The sequence below is a fragment of the Rhipicephalus microplus genome, chromosome 4 (genome assembly GCF_043290135.1).
Source record: "Rhipicephalus microplus isolate Deutch F79 chromosome 4, USDA_Rmic, whole genome shotgun sequence".
NCBI lineage: Eukaryota > Metazoa > Arthropoda > Arachnida > Ixodida > Ixodidae > Rhipicephalus > Rhipicephalus microplus.
Genome location: NC_134703.1, coordinates 30,784,378 through 30,809,442, shown reverse-complemented (window position 1 = coordinate 30,809,442; position 25,065 = coordinate 30,784,378). Strand labels below are relative to the sequence as shown.

General features: G+C 42.4%; 2 protein-coding genes across 4 annotated transcripts in view; one reads left to right on the top strand and one right to left on the bottom strand.

Annotated features, from left to right (window-relative positions):
- Window positions 1-216: 216 nt before the first annotated feature.
- LOC119171820 (uncharacterized) lies at window positions 217-5,437 on the top strand. Its single transcript, XM_037422674.2, has 2 exons — window positions 217-1,667; window positions 3,100-5,437. The coding sequence occupies exons 1-2, from the start codon at window positions 490-492 to the stop codon at window positions 4,049-4,051; spliced, it is 2,130 nt and encodes a 709-aa protein (XP_037278571.2). The 5' UTR covers window positions 217-489; the 3' UTR covers window positions 4,052-5,437.
- An 805-nt stretch (window positions 5,438-6,242) lies between these two features.
- LOC119171819 (uncharacterized) overlaps window positions 6,243-25,065 on the bottom strand; it is a 460,188-nt gene continuing 441,365 nt past the window's right edge. For all 3 annotated transcript variants that reach the window (XM_075892443.1, XM_075892445.1, XM_075892444.1), the window contains exons 18-21: window positions 22,161-22,280; window positions 19,354-19,611; window positions 16,121-16,382; window positions 6,243-13,054 (exon numbers count right to left, since the gene is read on the bottom strand). In XM_075892443.1, the coding sequence (XP_075748558.1) occupies window positions 16,152-16,382; window positions 19,354-19,611; window positions 22,161-22,280 (609 nt within the window). In that variant the 3' untranslated portion in view covers window positions 6,243-13,054; window positions 16,121-16,151. The remainder of the gene's footprint in view (window positions 13,055-16,120; window positions 16,383-19,353; window positions 19,612-22,160; window positions 22,281-25,065) is intronic.

The window sequence follows — 25,065 nt, the reverse complement described above, 5'->3', positions numbered from 1 at the left end:
GACGGTACCAGCTAAGCGTTTTTCATCTGTGGCCCATAAAGGCGCGTCAGTCGAGAATTGTTCGAGACCTGCAACTGTGCACCACTGTTTCGGAGGCTATGCAAAGTGTTGCGTTGTTGCACCGTCCGCCACAGGTGACGCTAGCGACCGAGAACATTTTCAAAATGAAGGAGAGAAAGGGTGTGGCAGCTGTCTTCTTTCTCATGCGGCAGGCATCTTCCTAGAGGAAGCGTTGGTACCATGTGAGAAACCGAAAACCTCACGCTTCTGTCGCTTGTTTAGATTGAATTAGATAATTTGGGTGTTTTGTGGGTTCCTTGTGTGTGACTGTGTGCCTCTGAGTTCACTGATGTCTTGTTTTCGCACCGCTTGTTGTCGCATCGTTGTTATAACTTTTCGCTAGCAGGTCTAATAGTGTTTTCGTATCACTAGCGTCAGATCTCTCTCTCCCCCCCCCCCCCCCCCCAGTTTCGCTTACATCCATTTGAGATGACATCGACTTTCACACACTGCTGTGCTTTCACCGGCGAGATAAGTAATATTTCTTATGGGGGCAAATTTTCCCGCCCTTGCCAAGCCAGCTCGACGCAGCTATGTTGGCTGTTCGAAGATGCTGCTATTTGGAATAAAGTCATCAACCGATTCGGTTATGAGTTGTGGGAAAAGCAGACCGGTATGCTCTGCCTCCGAACTATACCACATACCAGAGAACCTTCGTATGACCAACTCGCCGCAGTTGGTAACGCTTCGCCCACTTTATCTGCTCTCCTTGAATGGCACTCGTGTATCGATGAGGTAAACTTCACTTACAACACCCCATCACGGATTTATGACCTCGCGATAAAACCTAGCAAGCTCATACGTCTTAGCCGTTCTGTTCGTCACGTGACAGTTTCGTTGCGTTCCAGTGAGTCGTGCAGTCCTTTCCAAGTTGTCGACGTTTGTTCTTTGGCGACTCTGGAAACTCTTGTTTTCGAAGGCTTCGACATCTCTAGCGATGCGGGCTCTAAGATAGCATCGACGTTGTCTCGCAATGCACACACATTGAGGAAAGTGGTAATTAAGTGTGCCCGAATGTCGCTAGAAAGTAGCGATCTGCTGTGGCGCAGCCTGCAAGGATGTGTTCGTCTAAAGTCAGCTTCGCTGTCATATACATGCTTTCCCGGAAACGTGGATGAATTTGTCTGTTTTGTGCAGTCGTCGCAAACATTACAACGAGTGACGGTTCCAATCCTGACACGCGCAAGAGATGTGACTCAAGTAGTTAGGGCGCTGTGGATGAGCACATCTCTGCAAGAAGTATACATCTGTGATGCATCGACTTTGACAATGGCACCAGTATTCACAGCACTTCGATTCCACTGTAGAATTAAATTCTTGCATTTAGTCAAGTATGCCATCTTTAGAATTCAGGGAACTTCTGTGGCATCGATGCTCCGCTCGAACAAAGTACTTCAGACACTAATTATAGAACGTGGTTCCCTATCTATATGTGGTGCTGAGGAGCTTGCAAGAGGTATAAGGGACAACTCAACACTACAGTGCTTAGAGTTTCTGTCATCGAGCATAAGTACAGCTGCCATTTGCTGTCTCTGCAAAGCACTTGATCATAACAAGACCCTGAAGAGGCTGAAGTTCGACAAATATTATGCATCGAACAGCGAAAGGTAATATGCTGTATGTGGTGTCTCAATCATGAACATAACTGTGCTGCCTATGTACTGGTTACTACACTTTCTGTCGACCCATAAATAAGTGTGCCTGTGTTGAATTGCAAAATGACATGGACATAATTGAAAGATGGTGCTCGGACTAGAGAATGAGTGAAAATACCAAAAGCGCTAAGCTACCACCTGCAGAAACTTACAAAATGCAAGTACGTGGTTTATGGGTTTTATTGTTTTGGCTTCATTACATGTAAAACTGACTATTATTAAATGAGCTTAGGCACCTCTCATCCTGACTAGCATAATAATTTTTAACCATTGTTAATGTACCTGGCAAATACAGTGCATTTTTTTTTCATTTGTGCCTATTTTACACACCTACAGGGCAGAAATAAAATGAGAAATTATAGTGAACTGGTGAATTCAACTGCCAAATGACAGAATGAGTAGCATAATAAGTTATAGTGAACAGGTCAGTTGAGTTGCCAAATGATAGTATAGTGTACCTAAAAAAATTATATAAAAGTAAACAAAACTGTTTACTTCTATTTATGCAAAGGCTGTGCATTCAGGCCTGCCAGTAGCGTAGACACTCCGTTCTTGAGCGTATGTGAGTAGGCATAAAATATGACAAAATTAGTTTAGGCTGACAAAGTATTGTCTGAAAACTCTCTTGTTGTTGTACCGGTATTGGTTATTCAAAAGAAAGCTTGGCTTGATGTTGAAGTTTTTACACCGCAATACCACCCCCGGTAAGTTGTTGCACCTGTAGTGACCGAGGTGCGTGTATGGTTGTGTCAAAAAAAAAAAAAAAGATATTGACTCTAGAGGTGGCAGAAAACCGAGTGTTACATGTTTAGACAATGACAAAGAAGCATTCACGAATGTGAGCGAAGTAAGCAAGAAATTGAAGATGGTAGAGCTTATAACAAAGATGCATTGAGTTGAGATAGAAACAATCTGTGAGGACGATGATAGTCCCTAAGGCAACCAAACAAACCACTGGAAACATTGATGCATCGTAGTGCAAACAAGCTAGCTGTGCTTGCAAAACGGGAAAGAAAGTTGTAGAGAAGAAGCAAGAAGACTGGCCACCCATCAGCATTAAGGACAAGCCTCTGGGTTTTATATATGAGTTAATATTTTCCTGAAGCCAGGGCAACTAGTGTCAATATAAAAGGCTGGCAAGCTTCAGAGCTGGCATACAAAAAGTCTTGTAGTAAAAGTGGTGTTCTTGGTATTGTCAAAGGCTAGTTTACCAACACAGGTAAGGTGGTTTTTCCCTTTGATGTTCCTTTTAGATGCTTCAGTGAGGAGCTTTCTTCAGTCAGCAATTCGCATTGATGTGAAGCATATCCCATATTCAGACTGAAACCCAGCAGTTGGAATGCCCTGCTTCTTATTCTTCTCTTTCTGACTTCTTTTTTTTTAGGGCAAGCTTGGCAGCTGTGCTAGAGAGCAGCAGTTCTTACGATCGTGTGCTAATCCCACTAGCTGATGCCGACATGAAGAGCATTTTGTCACATCATACCAAGGCCCAGCTCTTTCTCACGGAACTCAGCCTAGACAACATCTGTGACATTTCTTCAGTTCTTCTCAAAGAACTCTGTGAGATCCTAGCCGTAAGCTTTACGGTGAAGACTCTGAAGGTGTATTACGGAGGCCATGAGCGAGACAAGATAGACCTGTTTTCAGCAATGCTGAAAGACAACAAATCTATCACATCTTTGGAGATTTCCCTGCACTCACATCTCGGCTGCTGTCATCTAGCAGAAAAGGTTACTGCAGCACTTATCCACAACACAACTCTGCAGGAACTCAATGTTTGCTTTGCATGTAAATGTTTCTCTCCTTTGACAGCCAAATTTTTCTGCCACATGCTTTCTAAAAATCAAGCTTTGTGTAAGGTCTTTATAAAGATATTTCACCAGCTGTCCAGTGAAAGCCTGGAACTGCTTTCAACTGGAGTACAGCACAGTAAGGTGCTTTTGGAATTTGGCACAGGAGAGGTAAAGATTCCTCTTAGTTGCATTACCTACCCTATGTTCAGAACCTTGCAGCAGAACAACAGCCGACTAAATAAAGCAATCATGTTTGTTCAGCATAGCAGAAACAGGCAGTGTGCTATAGCTTTTGAGTACCTTTTCAGAAAGTCTCACTTTGTCTCTTATGTGGCAAAGGCGACAGGACAAAGCATGTCAGAGGCCACTCAGAACATTAGGTCCGCTAAGCACTATCTTTTTGACAACTACTTTGTCATAGCAGGAATCGTGAGACATTCCGTTCAGTGTTATCCTGGCCAAGGAACCCAGATTGATGCTTTGAATGCAGATATTTGGCGTGTCATTGCTCAGTATGTCAAACTGTCAGATATTTATGTGTGAGGACATGTGGCATAGCATTGTACTATATACTTCTTGTGGCTGTTTTTTCATAATTTGTCTGCTTTTTGTATGCAGCAACTTTGTTTCTGCGAGTCATGTCATCTGCATGTGCGCTTGAGTCACTCGTGAACTATTATTGTATATGCTACATTTCCTTGTCAAATGGTCAACAAGGTATCAGGAGCAGCAGCTTGTTTTAAACGGGTGGATAAGTGGTTGTGTGAACAGCCACTGGTGGTATTGCAAACCGCTCCCAAGGGTGTTCCTTTGTTCAACAAGTCATTATTGCTGTATTGTAAAGTAGCATGTCAGCAGTTGTTAACCAGTCTCAAGAATATCATTTAGATTTGACTGTATGTGGTATCGAAATCAGCCTACTGATAATAAAGTCCATTTCACACTTGGTGGTAAGGTTACCTTTAATGGAAATGTGTGATAATCATTTGGCATGCACTGGACTGATACCATGTCGACATGTACTTAATGAATATTAATAAAGCAAATGAAACACACAATGGCAGACATGACAGTGCCCTAATGTCTTCTTTAGCATTGTTTTATCATGTCATAATTCTTGGAATGCTATGCCTGAGCAACTACCACAGTCTTATACTGTGCCACAACATGTGAAGTAGTCTACTTCAATACGAAACTGCAAAAGGCTAGGTGTTTTGCTGATACATTAGTGAGTGTTGGCTAGTTTGCTGTACAGGCAGGGTCAATAATTCACAGGCCATTATCCCATGTATTTCTACCGAAGTGTGGCCTGTGAACTTTCGACCAGCCCGGTACAGTTTTGTCCTGTGTTGAAAAGGACGCTTGAGCTCCCTGCTGTGTCTTGACTCATGAAAAGTGAACCTGCTGTGATAGCTTGACAGACAAGGTGACGTGCTGCCAAACTCAGGGGTGCAGGTTTGATACCCAGCTGTAGCTGCCGTGTCTTAGGAGAGAAAAAATGCAATAGCACCTGTGGACATATAAGTGCACGTTAAATGAATGCCATGCAATCAGTGTTAACGCAAAGCCCCAACCACAGCGCAGTTCTGGCACGGCAGAATTTAACACTATGGGAAGTGGGCGATTTCCTAATCCCAGACTTCAAAGCAGAAGACGTGCTACGTCCTTTCGCCACACTTGCGCAGTGGCATGTTGCATCAGGTAGTGCCAACACCTAGAGCATTAGCGATTCTGTACATGTAAAACGTCTTCTCAAATGTCAGTGTTGGCTTTATCATATGGCTGCTGCAGTTGACTTGGGTTGCATGGCAGAGCGTTAGTTCATTTGGAGCACAGCTGATGAAATCGGTACCATTGACTCAACAGTTATTCTGAAATTGTTAGAAGTGACAAGAAGGAAATTATGACAATAAAAAGTCCTCAAATCGAGCATCACTCGTCACTTTTTTATACAAACAACCAGCAGTCTTTTATGATGTGTGCCTCTTTGTTGTGTTGAAGTACTGCTGTGGTAGACTTGTATAGCATTGTTCATTGCTTTACTCTCAATGCCTTTCTGCATTTGAGGGGCAGCAAGAAGAAAACTGAGAAGTTACGAAAGGTGATCTCGGCAAGTGTCTCAACCATGAAGAATCTGTGAGGAAGACGATGAAGGTGGTTGTATCCCTGGCTGGTTCTTAGAATTACTGAAGAATTTAGCACTGCCTTGTTCAGCACCTTGAGACGCCAGATTTTCGTCTGGCTCATTCTTGGAATGGTGACACTCGTGGTACTAAATAGTCCTTAGACTTCACACAGTGTTGCCAGTTTAGCATATAGCCGAAGTTTGTGTATGTATGTGTTACTCAATTAATAGTGATGCTCTTGCCATTGAGCTTTTGCTTCACTTCTAGTGTTGGCATGTGGTGTCACTTCATGCAGCCCAGCCACTTCTGTCAATATTTTTCCATAGCACCTCCTGACAGCTCAGAACGTTAACTCAACAAAGTATGGAATAGACAGACGGAAGGCGCATAGTAGTTTTCGTGCAAGCCCTCGTGAAAGATGCAGTTATACATTTTCAAGCTGTTGTCCTTAAAGTTAGTGGTTTCATTCTTTCTGTGCTATACTATGGAGGTAAGAGGTTAAGGCTAATGTGTGTTGTTGATAGAGAAGAAAAATCTCTCGAAGCTACAAGGCATGTGATAGAAAGTTGCACACATAATGTAAAATTTTCAACTCGCAGGCACAAAAATCAGTTTTTAATTTTATTTCCATGTGCATCACTACTACAAAACAAATACATGTGGTCAACCACACTACGGGTGTAATAAAAAAAAGCATAGAAGAACATTGGCAAGCTCAGCTACTATGGGTCAGCTGGTGACAAGCTGAAAGATTTTAGAAGTTAACAATGAAAAGCACGATAGTACAGAACTAAAAGTGAGCACAACTGGCTAACTAGATCGCAAGTTCTTCAAATAAATAAAAGAAACCCATCCAGCATCAATGGCACCTTCAGTCACTTTAAAACCCGAGTGTCTTTAAGCAACCGTTTAACAGTGTAACATGCTCTAACGTCTACTGTTCACGAGGGTTAGACAACAATTATACACACAAGTGATGCAACCTTTCAAAGCTAGCCTGAAGAGGTGGGTAATCGTTCATCAGCACTTCAGTTTCTTCCTCAGCCTGCTCCATTTACCTGAACTGCTGCGTATTAGGAACAGACTCTAAGAGTCGTATGCTAGCATGTGTGTACCCAATTGTTGTGCAGGCTTTTCTGCATCCAAACAAGTGAAGAGCTCATGTGAGAGCGAGCGCAGATGTTAGCAGCCATTTGTATGATTATCAAAATGTTACAGTATAAGAGTGGTGAACTGTGATATGATGATCATTATCAGCCAAGTGCCTTGCTATCATTCACAGAAATTTGTTATCTTTTGCTGTAAGCACCAGCTAAATCAATGCTTTTTAGTGCCGAGAGGATTGATGCTTCGTAAACTGCAAACTCCGGGGAATGCGCAAGGCCTGGGCTTTGAATATATCCCAAAAGTGGACCATTACACAAGCATGTATATGTGATCCCTGGGTACAAAGTGTGTGCACATACCGCACACCATACAGATTCTCTCCAATGTGCAAAGCAGTTTGGATGCTGCAGTAGTAAGAGTAAAGAAAGATATGTCTCCTTCACTGCTCTGCACAATCCGTTCTGAGGCAGATTTGGCCACGAAGCAGCATTCGTACATCATGATGCATTAAAACGGTGCACCAACACTCGAGAGATGTGTCTTGTACATAAAACTGTGTTTTGCTGTTTATACAAACAAGCCAAGAGGTCTTACAAGCTGAACTAATTGGTCTCAGAAAAATATGCCATGAAAAAAAAAAGAAAACAAAATGCCTGCCGTATGAGCCACCTGAAGTGTTTTACCACAAGTCAAACTCATTTGAAAAAAAAAAAAAATGACTTCAAGGCACATTTGCTGCTTTCTGGCGCCGTGATCAGCCAGACAGCAACAGATGCAGCGCCTGGACTGCCGCACGTTTTTAAGTGCTTTACATTTGCAAAGATAGCGCAGTAAGTTTTACTGCTCCAACTCTGATTGAAATTCCATCATAACACCAGAGGCAAAATATGAAAAAAATGCCAGTACTTTGCAGTGATTGGCAATCCAAGACAGTTTTGAACACAAAACCACTCAAGTGAACTGCCCACTCGTATCATGAATGTAGGTTTGTTTCTTCCATAGTTAACATAGAGATACATAAATCACACTACACGCTTCAAGATGAAAAGAACAAGATACAATCCTGTACAAATGCATTTCATCTGGTGTTTCACTGCACCGAAAAGTACTCAAAGCTGTGTCTCTTCAATATAGTCAGGTGGGCTGGCACAGATGAATGTCCTTATGTCCTTTTGATGCATTGGTTTTTTTCCTTCCCTTTCTCAGTAATGCAAGTTCAAATATGTTTTGCCTTGTGAAAGGGAACAGCTGTGATACCAAAATTTCAAAGCACAGCCATCAACACAGGTTAATAAGTAAGAACACACAAGTATTACACATTATACACAAGAACAACGCCAAGCGCCTGGACCCAAAAATGCTGGCAAAATTGTGGTTTAAAAATGACGCAAGCAAGAACGCTGTTGTGGCATATGCAAGTGAATATGGAGCACTGTTTTTGAGTTTGCATGCTGTGAAGCTATCTACAGAACTATAGATGTGACATTCGCGATTTAAATTACATAAACAAAAAGCACAGACTAAAGTTTGACACAATTAATGGACAAAAAAAAAAGGTAGATGGACTGTACACTTTTTTTGACTTAGATGGATGCAGTGGGAAGCTTGATTAACGCCAGCTTTACTCATTCACCTGATCACGAAAAAAATTTGTGCTAGATCTTGCAACTCTGATCATCAAGTTTAGAGATTTTATATATTATAAATGAATTCTAAGTAATTGCTATTCTGCACTCATACGGTAAATTTGCCCAGCTTCTTGCTTAGCTTTTAACTACATAGCCATATAATTAGCAGGAAAACAGCACCAGATGCTATTTTTTTCTTGGTGTAGTAACCTAAGCAAATCTTAGCAAATATTTGAAAGGAGTGAGGTATTTGCTGTGCTCGAGCAGTAAAGTGTATGAAGGCATGAACTTGAGCACAGTGCAAATCTTGTATGAGCACTGCAGGAGAGTAAACTGCAAATAGAAAGCTTTTGAATTATGATAACCACATTGTAACCAATCGACATTTATATGTTATGACTGCACAGCATGTAATGATAGCACCACAATTTTGGACCAAATTAATATTCCCAGTTACCATTTAGGGTACCTGCGGCAATCAGGGTCAGCCTCCATACATTGAGCTCACTAGCATAATGTTGTAGGATGCTCACCCTTCATGCAATGCAACTTCTACACTGTCATCCTTTAGGACTTGCTAGCACAAGAATGTGCTTCAAGGGCTACAATGGCGGGCGCTATTATTGTGTGACCACAGTAAATGCTCATTTGTGTATAAGCACTGGATAACTGCCGGCACACTGGCCTCCTACAGCATCCGTGGACAAGTTTGGTTGTGTAAACAAATGAGGTTCAGTGAACATCAATTAAAGTAATAATAAAAGTGTAGGCACAATGAATTGAAGCATTGAAGAAGGGTTGTTTATATAGTAGTCCTGCAATGCCAAAAAAATACACAATGAGAAATATTCTACATATGAATGCCTAACGGCAATAGCATTCCTCTCACTTTTCATCATTATTTCAGCTTTGCCATACAAGTGCAACCCGTCATAAAATCTGCGCCACTTGCAACATTGTTTTGGGAGTATAAAAGTTAACATGCCATAGCTGCCTTAGTTTTCCAACTATGGGGTAATGCCCAAGCATACGAAGCTAGGGTATGACACTATGATTGACACTGCAAGATTCCAATACATTACCGAGCATTAATTTAGTGGTGTAGTATATATGCAAAATGGAATGAAGCTTGCCAGCTTTGTGAATAACATGTGATGAATTTCTCTTTGGAGGTACTGATGTTATGACAGCTCATTAAAAATATTCCGCATGACAAAACATTCCAGGACAACCTTAATGTGGTCATCCTTCTGACTTAGATGCAAGCAGCTCAAGTGTGCAGAATATACAAGCCAACATAAGTAAATGTTAAGGTCCTTTAGGTTTTAGATTCATTTTCAAAGTATAAATGGCAACTTAATTGACCGCGAACATTGCAAAACAGCAGGAATCAATGCCTACAGTTAAAAAATAAAATAAAAAAAGCAGTTCTGAAAGATGAAGCACACAAGCAGCAATGCTGCAGATTAACACAAATGATATATGCCTCGTAACAAACACAATAATAGAAAATTCTGCAGTTCCTACTGTGATGACGACTGACAAGTGAAGGTATGGCATGCATGAAGGTATGGCATGCATGAAGGTATGGCATACAGGGTGTTTCAGGAAATGAAAATGTGTCCACAAACTCTCGAAGTGAGGGAACTGCAATATTTGATTGCTACCACTGACACTCCCCTTTCTGAGGTAGCAGACATTAAAATGACAAGAGCTACTAATTATGTGAGTAATTGCAGAAATTAAAATAGCTAGCAGGCAGTTGGATCGGTCAAATGGGACCTCTCAAGTCCTTCCTGTGAAGAGCCAATTACAACTCTGTAGATAGAAAAGCCTCCGGTAATTTTTATGGAACAATGAAATCCAGCTTATTTTGCCGGAGAACTGAAAGTGAAACGCCGTATGAAACTGAAACGCTGTAGAGTGCAGCTGTCGTACTCCTCCGAGAGTCAAGAATGAGTGAGCTTCGTTACATCAATTATCCATACACTTCACTTCGTAGGCACATGAACAACGATTGCCATGAAAGCTTGCATGGTGCATGCAGGTTCACAAAACTTACACCAGTGCGATTGCTGGAAACTCATCTTTCAGGGCACCTTGTAGGGTGTGGCAGTGGCACTCTTCAATGTTTCGGTTTCAGTTTTGTCAGTGGATTTTGTTCAAGCTATCATTTCACTAAAATCACCTGAGGTTGCCATTTGAAAATTTCAAGGCGGCACTTCAACTTTCTCTAAAAAGTTGTTCTAGTTGGTCGACCACAACTGGTAAAGATAAGTTAGCGCTAAGAATAAACCGATAAGAAACACAAGAAAACACCGAGCCTCATTTATTTTCTTCCGCTCCTTGACATTTTATTATTCGCACTAATCTATTTCATTGAATTGTCTTATTTGAACCGATACCCGACTAAAATGGTAATTATTTTTAGTCTAAACAAGTAATGGTGTAACTGTAGTAAACTCATCACAAGATGTCTGCTGTCACAAGAATGGTAAATGTGAATGCAGCAAGTACACACATTGCACTTCTTTCATCTTTGAGCACCTTGATGACAAGTCTTGAAATGCCTCGCATACCGTGCATGGGATAAGTTCAGAAAGTGTCTAAACAAGGCAAAGCAGTGGTTTTATTTCCTAGAATACAAATTTTGCCACATGCAATAGTAGAATTGGAAGAGTAACAAAAGAAAAAAAAAACGTGGAGCTCTGTAGAGTGGAAGTTAAGGTTTTTAGCCCCCCAGGCTGAATACTGCATTCAGCTGCTGAAAGCATTAGAACTGAAAACTCGAGAAACTAACCATGTCTTTACGCTATGGTAACTGCACAACAGTCAGTAACTCATCTAAGCTGAACCATTAAAACTACTTCAGTTTATTTGCGATTCATATTGTCTACTGGCATTGTCCACATAATTAACACAAATATGCCACTGGATTTGCTATTGAATCAAACAATTCAAAAACGACCACTATTAAGTTTCAGCATAGTGATACTAGTATACTGCTACTGATATTCCAGCCAGCTGCAGACATGTGGCGTATTCCTAGCATACATAAAATTAGGAGCTGGTGCATTACAGTGAATTAAATTGCCTAATTATTTCTGCCGTTATCTTGTAAGCTGACAATTACTTTGCACCATCTAGATTATGGAACATCTTTGTTTAATGTCAAATGCATGGCATATATAATATCAGCTGGTTCTGGGATAGCTTCAACATAATTATCAATGGCGCCCTGGAAAGTGCCTATATAATGGGATTAGCGTCTCCAACAAGCATGCCCATATGTATGTGAATGCAACCCAACTTGGAGGAACGTAATGTGACAGAGCACCTACTCCTTCCTAGTGATCCTAGCTCACAAGCTTATGCTTTTGATTCAAGCAGTTTTATTTATCTCTTCTTGGCTGTGGCCCATTTGATATACAGTATTTAAATTTTCTGAGTGTACTCATGTCTCTTGCTCCTTCGAGTGTCAAGCTTTTAAATAGTAGTGTCACTATTGACAAGGCGAATTTTTTTCCCTACTTTTGCTTTCTATTCAATGATTGCTGCTTTGTATCAACCCATGCACAACCAGTAAAATGTGCTCGAGCAACTACAGCCATTTCGCTCGGTCGCTAGGAGACTTGCCTGTCTTGAGAGTCGGCAGAGGTTTAGGCTTTCAATATCGTTTTCAACTAAATGAAAGAAAAGCCCAACAGATTGTATAGCTCAGCATGCTCAAGGGCTCGTCTTCTTGGAGGAGCACAACATGATAATAATAATAATAATAATAAAAAAAAACATGAAAAGCCCAACTGATATGTTCATACGCGTGAAGAACTAGCCAAAATAATGAACCTGACAGCTGAAATATAGTAGTTTCATGCACATCATTCTCAAAGCCACAAGCATATATACAAGAGAGTAGAGCGAACAATGAAATTTGGCTAGGCTATACAATGCAACACAAAAGACCACGATTCCTGGCAAGCTGTATAAAAAAATGCGTTGTTTGCATCGGCACAAGATGGAAGGAAAGCTGCTTGATGGCATAAGGAAAACAATAAGGTACACAGCTTGCACAAGCACAACTAAAAAATGCGGCATAGTTCTCACTTTCATGATAACTTTAAGATGATTCAATGATACCCGGTATAGAATGCCCAGAGTCACAAACACGGCAACTTACAGCTAAAGGAAGACACGCACATTAAACAAAATGACTTATAGAGAAATATGCACATGACAGTTTTCAAAGATTATACCAAGTGTCATGACAGAAAATTCACATGCATGATGTCAACAGACGTTGATGTATACAACAGAGAAACTTACATACATGAAATTAACAGATGCTCCAGTTAGTGAACCGATTTCAAAGCTCAGGTTTACTTTTTGATGATGCAAGACTAGTTTGCTCAACTGTTGCTGCATAACGAACACCACTTCTCTCCATCTGCTCATGTTTTCCACCATGCAGCACCTTGTCCGTTGGTTTGTTCCTTGCCAAAGTCTATGGTTGGCAGGCATCCCTTAAGGCTTAACATTAAGGGTACAAAAGGGATAGCTGTCACATTTTTCCCTCAATAAAGAAGGAGCCTGGGACTTCGTTGACTGCAGTTTTCATAGATGATAACTGGGCAAGGCATCTCCTCTGCTCGCTACACCATAACAACCTTGATGCTCCGGCCTTGGCCCTGCAAATATCGAGACAGATGGTTAAGCTCTGCAATGACTTGCTTATTGCAGGAAAGAAATCAAAGGCAGAGGCATTAGAACACACTTTGAACATAGCAAAGAGAATGCATCACAGTGACCAAACAGACATAGGACATACCATGAATGAGTGACGAAGGGTGTAGTCGGACATGGGTTAATGAAAATGAGTGCTGGTGAGTCCATAGCTTGGGGTGTGAAGAGGAGAAAGTGTCAATTAACAAGAGTGTACAAAAGGCTGGCGACTCTTTGAACTCGTGTCACTACGAACGTGAGCAACAGTCGGCAAGTGCTAATAAATGTAGGAGTGAATGTTAGAGCTCATGTGTAGGGGGCACTAGTGAATTTTTAGCGTAGTGAGCCATTAAAGGCATGACTGATTTAGTGTTGGCAAGTTATGAAAATTATGCATGAGTGAATATACCCACAAAGATATTAGAGAGTAAGTTCAATTGATTATCTACAGACTGTGCTAAACTATCCTTGTTGCTGGTGCTCGCACTGCCGATACACAGCTACAGCACTTGGACTTTTTGCTTGCTCATAAAAAGTTGAATGTGACGTGGTCAGCATAGCTAGTTTGTAACTCAATCAACTGGCCAATTATAACAATTTGTTTGAAGCAGACAAAAAACCTTACAAGTGTTGTATAAAGACAGGCTGCATTTCTTGAGCTGGTTGAGCTGGTTGTGGAAAAGGCGCTGCACTCATGCCTCTATATGTCGAGCCCACATATAACGGCCCCACTTAAAACGAACTTTTGCTTACAACGAACAATATCCACGTGACCGTGAAAATATACATTGCTTCAATGGCACAAAATCGCACTTACAACGAACATCTCTGAGCGCCACCGATCGGTTACAGCGAACAGAGTCAGATTTCAACCACGGATGAGGCATCGGCGTGGTGCCCATACATTCTTATTGTTAAACGCCGACCCTGCCTCCGCGACCCCCTAGTTGCCGCTCTCCCCCAACCCATAGAGGAAGGAAAGCTGTTTCTTTCCTCCATGCCCCGACTGCTTTTTGTTACACACCTCTCCGTCCTTTGTCCCTCCACTACTCTAAGCATCCCGCATCGCCAGACGAGGCACGTGAAAACACGGGCCTCGTCTTTCGAAGATCTTTCGAAGACCGGTTGGCCATCTACCTTGTTTTTGATCGCTGGTACCATCATTGGCGTCGCCGGCCTGGAATGACCAGACCATTCGCCAACATCGCCGGCCACAGATTGTATCTGATAGTCTGCGTCTACTACCCTGCCGACTCTGATAATTTGCGATTTGGTTCCTGTTTAGGACTTTTCTCGCTCAGTTCGCACTCGGCTCAGCATGCCTTCCGCGCGCGTGTGTAAGCGTGAAAACGGCTGACGATTTGTGCAGAACGAATCGCGAAATATCGAAGTTCGTGAGGCCACGCAAACCCGCCGGCACAACAAAACGATTTTTTGACCACGGCCGCCGATTCTTCGAACACCAACGCGCGTACCGATCCAGGCAGCCATTCTTAGACTTCTGTGTGCACAGGCACTCTTTCCAAGTTTTTCTACATGCTAGTTTCACGAATTTTTCAAGAAAGCTACCCAACCTGCCTCCTTTTCGTGTGTTTTGATTTTTTAAGGTCGCCCTCCCGCCACATCCTCCCCTTTCTTTATCGCAACTCCTTGCCCTTCTCTCACAAGTCTGCTCTCCTCTCTTGATAACAACCCCTTCGCCTGTTACGCTGGCTCCAATTAGTTTTGTTTTCTGACCGGATAGGGGCCCAGAGCTCTTCCATGCGTTCTGGCATGTGCGTTGCGTGTGCGCGACTTGCTCGCCCTTGGTGTGTGTGTGTGGTTATGATGGCCGACAGAAGGACTAGCACGCTTTTTCCTGCCGCTCAACAAAACGTCAAAAGTGTGACCGATTGGCTTGAGCGTAATCCGCACGTTAGGTGCCACGTTGCGGATCGCTTGCTCATAGCTGTTGACCACCTGGCAGCCAACTTGCCGCTTTGGGCGTCCTGGTATTTAGCTGTGTAGATGGTGAATATTTCGCGAATGGCGGTGACGACTACATGCACGCAAAACTGTTTTCGCGAGGCCGACTTTGTCGACGTCGGGCCCGATGCCGAGCCTGAAGCTTCCGAACTGCGGCGGCAATTTGTGGCAGCGCTTCGTTGACTCTGACCTGGGAGCGCGGGTGGGACATCTGCTGCGATGATTTAATTACGGCCTATGATGATGCCGACACTGCCGAACCATGCACGGATTGGGACATTGTAAATGAAGTACGTGGCGAGAACGATTTGAAGGAATCAGATTGCGAGAACGACGAAACTTTGGAGCCAGTGCCTTATGCAGCTTACGCCACTGGCCTCGGCGGACGAGCACCCTGTCGTTTTTAAATGAACTCGAGACCGCCCTTATCACTTCTGCTCTTCAAAACACGTGCGTCACGGACTTTGTGGGGCAAAAAAGTTTGTGTTTTCACTCGCAACTTTTTTTCAAAAGCTGTGTTTCATTTACTACGAACTGCGGGATACAGCAAACGGATGCCTCGACACGCTCAGGTTCATTATTAGCGGGCTCGACTGTAAAGCGAACCCGGATATAACAAAATATTCGTTATAACAAAGTAAATGAAAGATAGTATTGCAATAGATATAGTGTTAGGTATAGATCTCTATAACGAATTTTCGGATATAGCAAACTTATTGTCGCACAAGATACAACTTTGTCATAATGAGATTTGAATGTATAAGACATTCCCTGAAATGCTTATTACATGAATTATCACTCTATACCAATGAGGATGCTATTGTGATGGATAATGCTGCCCGACTTATTAATGAAAAGGAATGAAAGGATTGCTAAAGCGTCTCCTGTTGATGCTAGTGTTATCCGCAAGGCAAATAATAATTGAATCATCAAAGAGATGGCCTCTCATAGAACCACTTGCTAGTAATTTAGTGTTTATGGGCTTCACTTTCGGATACATGCTTGTTTCTACACTGTTCAACTGACAATGAAAGAGGGAATACTTGTATTTACGAAACACGGCAGACCTGCCAAGGCGGTTGAAGTGAACAAGGCCATTCAGTCCTTGAACTTGTGTCTGGAACGGCTGGCAGAAGCAATGTCGGCTTCACTGAGGAATTCAAGGTAGCCTTCAGCACCGGTGAAGATGACGTCGACCCATATACGCATGGCCTCAGCTGTGGGTGCCATCAGGTGGAAGGTACGTTCATATGTTTTGACACAGAACGTCACACGTGGGTTTGGACTCTTGACAGAGTGCAGGTGGTCCACATAGACCTCCTCTATGGCCTGTGTAAAAAAAAAAGTCAGAAAAATGCAAGGTGAGAACATGTGAAACATTCTGCAATATAATAAAAGGCAGTCGAAAAGATTGTGACATAGATGCACAATAGAAAACAGAGCCCTATTGTGACTAAACGACAGCAACATCAGCACATTACCTGAACCTCACTTTACAATTTTGCGCATAAAATGCAAGCTCTAGGCGTTGGTGCAATGACATCACATGGTGTTGAGCTGCTGAACGATGTGTTCTAGAAAAGTGCGATAACTGCAATGACACCACACCATGCCATAGCAGGCACCCAATGTCGACATGCAGAGAGTTGCCATGTAGCATCAAGGTCCAAAAAATTGCAAAAGTGCACAATTTCAGCTGCACTACCCCTGTAAATGTGAATTATTCACTTAAATTATGGCAGGCTGGCCATGTGGCTTTAGAAAACAAGTTTTGCAAAAATACAAGTGAGAATTTCTACTAATATTCATATCAACAAGTAAGAATAAGCATGACACATGAAAGGCATTGAATACATGCCATACGAGTGCAGCCCGTAACGCTAGAGTGGCATGCATGTTTATCTATTTAATTACTTGAATCGCTTCAGTAAAGAAGTGAAAAACAAATATATGTTGGTGGGCACAAAACATAGCCGTGGTAAAAAAGTAACAAGGTAGTAATGGCATGTTCAGGTAACATACTATAACAGGGTGCCCAAGCTCTCTTTAGTCTAAGTTGAAAAACATGCCAATGCACTCTATGACAATGCAACCGTTGCTTACTAGCATCTAGAGTAAGTCACAATAGTTTTTTTGTTTTCCAACTAATTTACCAATTAGGTATGGTTGGCCTAATTAGGCCAATTAGACATGAATGAGGCAGAAAGATAGCCAAAAATTTTATTCCTAAATCCACTACCACAGACCAAGTATTACAAGAAGGCTGTCATTGTTGCCATGCATAGTTGGCATCAAATGTTTATGGGGCACAACATTTTTTTATTTTTTTGGGGGGGGGGTTTAACGTCCCAAAACCACCATATGATTATGAGAGACGCCGTAGTGGAGGGCTCCGAAAATTTTGACCACCTGGGGTTCTTTAACGTGCACCCAAGGGGAAGGGGGCACAGCATTTTGGTGTTTGGATTAACAGTCTCTGCTAGCATACATGAATACACCTGTCATACACTTTTTAAACTCTGTCAAAAAAAAAACAAAAGATCGCACCTAGTTGTAAGCCCGGACACGTTTCCTTTGTGGTCGCCTACAACCCATGTATGTTGCATCTGCTCCCAGTTAAGTCCAAAGAATGATGTGCCACAGTAATTATTAATTGCAAAAGACAATATAAAAGAAAGTTACCTTGTACAATTCACATAGTTCTGCCATGCATTTTTTTATTACTGACACGCCATATCAGCGAGCGGCACAAGCAAAAAAAAAGACCTTCACAAGCAGTCAACTAGGAAGTTTCCATAGAAGTGTGTGTGGGGGGGGGGGGTGAGGTGGAGAAGAAAATAAGGAGAAAATAACCAGACCTCAAAGACAAGCTTAGAGATTTATTTAGACAACCTCATGCAGTCTAGGCTGGTAAAGATAATAGCCCTTGAATTAGCAGGCAATCAATGTGTAGGCAAAAGGAAAGAAAATGCTAAGACACTTAAGGTCCAACCCTTTGAAGGCCAGTTGTACTCGTCATTTTGTTCTTCTAAGCATTAACATAGGGGCAGAATACAGTTTTGTTGGACAAACATGGTAACGTTACATTCAGGCGTGTTTTTATTTTTAAAATTTTGGGCTTCCCTTAGATTCAAGTAAAAAAGTAACAAAGTAGCTCAGCCCTCATGAGCAAAACCAATATTACAGCACAGCTGTGTAGCACAAGTACTGTGTGTTTCAGTCTAAAACAGTCAACTTGCTGTAAATAAGCATTTTCATGGATGACTGTGCTTGTGCCAAGGTGCTACAAGGTACAACTGATAAGTATGATAGCGAGCCACTCCAGCATGTAATCAACGGGGCTGTCCAAAGTCCATGCACAAGTGCTAAAGTGAAGAAGGATTGTGCAGATACAAGTGAACAGATAAGCGGAAAGTGAAAGATGTGCAGAGGTGTGGGCGATCTAGTGAAGTGGGCTTTGTATATTGCCCAGTAGCATTAACAGTACCAAACTATTATTTGGTAGGTACAAATTATAAATCAGGGAAAAGGTGTCACTGGCTGCCGCTACGCAAAATCCAGCTCTTGTATTCAGTTAATGCCATTTTCTTATAAACAGAAGCTCTTTAAATATAACTGCACACACCATGAGCAGTTGGGACATAATTCAATTTGACAAATTTTCTTGAGGCAATTCTTTCACCCAATATTGTAGCGACTTTCTTTGTGTAGCTAGTTAATTACGGCAATAAATGCCTGGCAAGAACAGCCAATAAAATATAACAAGGGCTCAATTGTTAGGTGCACGAGGTAGGAATAATATATTTCACCTACCAATATACTGATGAGTGGTGGAATATACTAATTCCACCCTGTGCCACTAAATGATGCTTTCTTTGCATTTTTTTTCTGATAAAGCTTGTAACTCGAACACACCGCTAGAAAAGCTGGATTATAACTTCTGGTCACATTCCTGACAGATAAATCTCAACAGGTGTTCTTTCCTATTGCGTATCCAAGCCAGCTCATTGGCACACGGTAGAATACAATAAATTTCAGAATAACATATACACTTTCTTATTACTTTATTCATTTTATATTATTTGAGCTTGAGTTTTGAGATGATCTCAGATTTATGTAATCTCCTCAAGATGCCTTTAAGAAATGTGTCATATGCATTCATTTCTTACATAGTGCTGTTCTACATAACTTGAATAACTGATAACAGCCACTACTACAAGTGACCATAAAGTGCATACTGACATGCTGTCATTTATCAGTCGTGGTTGAATGAAACGACATCGCGTGCTTGCATACGTACCTGAAATGGCACACCACCTTTCAGCTTGGTTTCAGTCTTGTCGCTGAAGTACATGAGAGCCCGTCGGTTACGGTCAAAGACAAACCAACGCTTCTTCCACGAGTGCCACTTGCCACCCAGCTTGTGTAGGTAGCCACGACAGGATGACGATGTGAGCTGCACATGCGGGCACAGCTCCACCTGGTGACCCGCAGACTCCACGTGTTGTCGCAGGTCACACTCGGCGCCGCGCACAGGCAGGTACCGCGTCAGTGGCCTCTGCAGATCCACAACGGAGGAACGGAATGGGCTGTGTTACAGCATTTCACTGACCGAGACAGACACTGTTATCAAATTATATCAGTTCTTTCTAAGCAATTCTGCTGCATTGCACTACTGAAATTTTCCCAGAGGTGTGTGTACCGATTTTATGGTTACATTGGTGTGACAAACTCACAATGTCAGTGGTGAGACACAGAACATTCGATCACATTATATGGGGGCTTTATTGAAGTACGTATATCTACTACACAGCTGTAACTGCGCAATGCAATAAGCCATATGTTAGACTGAGTTTTAACGCCTGCATCATTGAGCCAAACTACAGGTCTGCTGAAGAAGCCACGTGTACTATCAGCATAAAGTAAAACACAAGAAATATTGAAACTACCTATATATTGTTTAGTTCACAGGTTAAATTCAAACTGCAACCTCGACTTAATCAAAACTGCGACAAGTACATCTGGGACTATTGCCTGCTTACAAAAATCTGTTACAAAGTACCAGCTTATACACTAATTAAATGTAGTAAACATTTTGAGTAATTTCCTGTTTGTATTTCATAATAATTTCTCAGGTTTAATGTGCCAAAACAGTAATATGACTGAAACATACCATAGTGCAAAGCTCCCAATAATTTTGACAATCCGAGGTTCATTGATGTGCACAGAAATCACACAGAAGGTGGACCTCTATAGCATTCCACCTTCATTGCAATGCTATCACCATGGCCGGGATCAAAACTGCACCTTACATGAGAGCATCCAAGCACCATACACACTACACCACTGTGGCCACCCTGCTTGCATTTCAAATTAAACTGATAGTACAGTGCTTGATGGATCTATTTTGGATCCACATCTGGGAAATGCCTCAGAAATTCCAAGTTAGAAAGGCTGTTATATGTAGAGACAAAGCCGCAATTGGAGGTGGCAGTAAGGAATACCTCGTGCAGACGTATTCAATAGGTTGCAAGGACTACGTGGGCCATACAGGGTACCTTTAGAGTTTAAAGGGGCCCTGCAACACATTTCGAGCACGGTTAGAAAATTCTGACGATTGGTAGTCGAGGCTTCCGAGAACATGCGAGCTAAATGTTATAGCACAGCCCGCCCCGGTCTGGAATTCCCAATAAATCCTCAAATTCAGATGAAATTAGCTGTCTCTTTTTTTTTGACAAACGACGGTACAAGCTCAAAAATCACTCGTCACAGCCATTGTATCGAACATTAGCCGATCTGAGCATGGCGCGCGCGGTCGTTACTGGGATGGTCGCGGGAGGCCAAGAATAGTCTTTTTACAACTCCACTTGTACCGAATGAATTCAAGTAATTTTCGTGCGTGAATTGATGAGGTATTAAGCACTTTTAGTGAATTCATTCCATGGCTAATTGAAGTGTTGCATGGCCCCCTTAGGGTCTGCATAAATCATGCCTTTCCCTGATCAACACTGCTCATTGCCTCATTCTTTGCCCCATTCAGGAATATTCAGGCCACGTACAACTGCATACATTGATGGTGTCTGATAAAAATAATAACAGCCTTCACAGACAACTCCAGCCCATCCATAGGGCCCACGACACCACGACGAAACTTCGACTTCCGGTCCCACGGTGAGCGGAGCCACCAACTTGGTATGGGGGGAAGCCTATGGCTCCCCTAAATATCTTTCCCTCAGGACCTAAATAAAGTTCTTGCCATGTCATGTCATTTAGCATGTGTTACATGTACCCAGAGATACTTCTGATTAGGTGTCTCTTTAAAACCTGATGGAATTGAGTAAAATTTCTCATAAACGAATTGAAGAACAGCCGTCTGGGTGCTTACTCTTGGTGTCACGGTATATACGGCAATGTTTTACATTAATATAATAACTGTGGTTAACAAATGAATGGGTTTAATCTATACAGACCTATACATTTGTGATCACAACAACACACGCTCAAGGAATGGAAAGTTGACCAACAGAATGCTTGCCAAGATGAACAAAACAATAAAATTTTATTGGACATTATTAACTGCCTTTTAACTAATGAATGGAAGTGATATACTCGCTGCATAAACTGCTGTGATATTTTATGTTGCTTCAGAGCCATTTTAGTCTGCTCACTTCAACCACTAACATGTTAACGACATTATAGAGAGAAGTCATAGAAAGAAAAAATGTCATCTGAATTAGTAAAGTAGTTTTCGGCAATATAAAAAATTGCACTATCATCACAAGTTGTGGATCCGATGTAAAGCCAGAAGGCAGAGAGAAATGATCTACATAAGGTGCTACCCCTCTTTGCCAAAAATGAAACTAATTATGTGAAAACACTTGTGTAATAAAAGTGTCTGTACTATCACACATATGCAAGCGTGTTTCTTCGTTAAGTAAATTAGTTAATGACAGTGCTTTGTCTGTCCTAAGGCCTCTCTTGTTGTAGTGTGTGTGTGTGCCTTTCCTAGTGTCTGTTTCAGTGCTTCAAAATGAGTTCAGTTTTAATAATAATATTACCAAAATTACTTCTTGAACGAAGGTCTTTCAAGTGAGTCATCATGCTTACCTGAGCCTTCTGTTTTTCTCGTCGGCGTATCTCGTGATGAATGGCGTCATCACCTGAACGAGACACCAACCCTGACCGGTCCTCTGAATTCAGCTGCAGGTTGCGCTCATGTTGATGCACCTGCAGAGGAAGGAAGACAAGTGCTCTCTCTCTCTTCTCATGTCACATCAATTCATGCTTCAGTTCAAGTTCAATTTTGAGTACACACAAATATTCTCTCCCACTAAATGTCATTGCATACCATAACACCATTTATTAAGCATTGGCTGATGAATATTGATTCCCCATAAAATCCTGGACAGAATGCATGCAACCTTGACAGTGCATCTTTTATGACTTCATTCCAAACGCTGGTCACTTCCAACACATTACTTTTTGACACATTCACATCAGCTCAAACTTTTGGAGCTGGAATATCAGTGTCGCATTATGCTGGTGAAAAAGTGGAGGCTGTGCCCTTGGTATGCCTAATTTTCGATGCACAAAAGCTATGCTCAGTGCTCTCGATACAGCACAGATTCAACAGAGGGCAGGTGATGCTGTGTAGGTGCGCTCAGGTCAATGAAAGCTGGTTTAGCCATGAAGGCTACGAAAAATGTGAAGTGCATGCAGTTGACCCGCTCTAGAGAAACAGCACACAATGCTTGGTGCGACGCTATGTAAACAAATTGCACCAAACTAATGAACACCACCAATGAGTTTCTCGGGAACATGTCAATATGGTCAATCAAATGTCATGTGAAAATGAACTGCGAATCAATTCTCAGTTACTACTACTACTAACGAAAGCGGTAGTTTTTCACGCCAAAGGAAAAATAATTTCAAGGAATCTCACTTTGGTGTTGAACAACAGAGCCATAAAAATAGTTGATGAAATTATAGTACTAGGAACGTATTTCTGCAGCACATTACATTGGGACTAACACGTGCACTTTCTTATAAAGAAACTTAGCCGCTTCACAGGCATGCCTAATAGCACTAGATATCGTCTAACAACATCTGTAAAACTATTAATCTATCACGCACTATTTGCAACACACATCAATTATGCTCACCTCGCATGGAGTACTAGAACAAAATCTAACCTTGAAAAAATACACTTATTACAAAAAAAATAATAGCAAACGTAACATAGCAACATCGCACTGAAGACTTCTTCAGGCAGCACAACATCCCCACTATCTTTTCTGTCTACAACGGTTTCCTACTTCATGTATGGCACAATATAAATTCAGAAAATAGCATATTTAACGAAATAGCCTATCTACATAAAAACACAACTACCTATACCACCCGTCACAGTGAAGTATGGTTTATACCCCAATCACAAACAAATATGGCATGAAAACGTTAGAAAACCAAATTACCCAGTTTGCTTAATTCACTCAGAAATGCTGGCTTTAATGCATCAAACGTAACACGGTTTCAACTAGCTTCACTCATTCCGTCCCTCCCTTACTGTTTTTTTTTTCTTTCTAGAAATCAACGCTGCCTTTGAAAAGAGTGTGCTTGAGCGAGTCATCAGTTTGCATTGTATGAAAGATTGTTTCGTCACGCGCACCTATATTTATGTACTGCACATTATATCGTATTTTATGTGTTCCTTCTTGTATTGTGTAATTGTTAATCGTTGTTGATGTCACCCCGAATATTAACCCAAGCACGTCGTTAGCTTCCTCCGCCACCTTCTGCCACCATGGAGAACGGGGGCAAAGAGCGAATCAAGCTGCCTGGAGCATTTTTTCCTGGCCCCTATACCGTTGTATAAGAATTTTTACAATGGAAATAAAGAATGAATGAATGAATGAATTAAATATGCCATCTTTATTATCACGTACGTGAGCAGGCGATTAACGCAGAACGCTTACTGCTTCGCGTAAACATCTTCACCAAGCAAAAAAAAAAAATCTTCTCATCTCGCAGCACGGCGTACAACGAAACACTCGACTGCGCAAGCGCCGAACGCACCTTCGAAACGCACCGAAGACCTCCAAACAGTGAACTGTAAGCATGAGACTACTTTCCAACGTGGCCAGGCAAAACACACGAGCGCGATGATGCCCGGCCGTACTCGAAAAATAACGTGCAAGAGCCATGACCACGTTCACTAGGCACAACGAGCCGCACCGCAGGCGTGACCACGCGCTGGCATTTCAAAGTGCAACACCGTCAGCACAAGCCAAGTTCTCAAAGTACTGCGCGCACCGCGAAGCAACCAGTCAACCAAAAGTCGGAAGAGACAACGCAGGACAACGCGCGGAAAGCGGCAGCACGGCGCTTCACCGCGTAAAGTGGCCGCCCCGTCAACCCCACTCTTCTACCCCATAAATAACTTGCCCTAAAGTCTTACCCAACACGATAAGCGAGCGGCACCTACACCAGCGGCGAGTGTGGCTCTTGAAATGCGTGCGGAATAAAAAGGCGGCGCTGCTCCATAGCGTGCACTTACCGAGAGGTACAAAACGTGCGGATCTCCGAACATTCTGTTTCGTTACCACACAGCTGTTCAGCGACCACGGACCGGCACACGACGAACTACGCTAGCGCTGCTGAGCAAACGTCCGCGATGCCATTCGCACACAACGAACACGCCGCTCAGCGTCCCCGCCACAGTTGATTGAAAGGCCGTTTCGATGCTCGGCGCGGCTGGCGATGTCGAAAGTGTTGCGCGTGTGCTACCAGCGCTGCGCTGAGCCACAGTAGTCGCGGCGAGGAGGTGGCGTCGACAGAGCGAAGCGAGTGCACGTTGCCATGGGATCCGAAAGAAAAGGACTCCTCCCTCCACGTTGCTCCTACAGGCATTCCCGTGGCTTCTACCCCGGCCGGACTAGAGGAGCGGCGCTGCCGTGCTTCTACACGCGAAAACTCCGCGCAGGCGAAGCCGCGATGCGTGGCGCCATCGGTG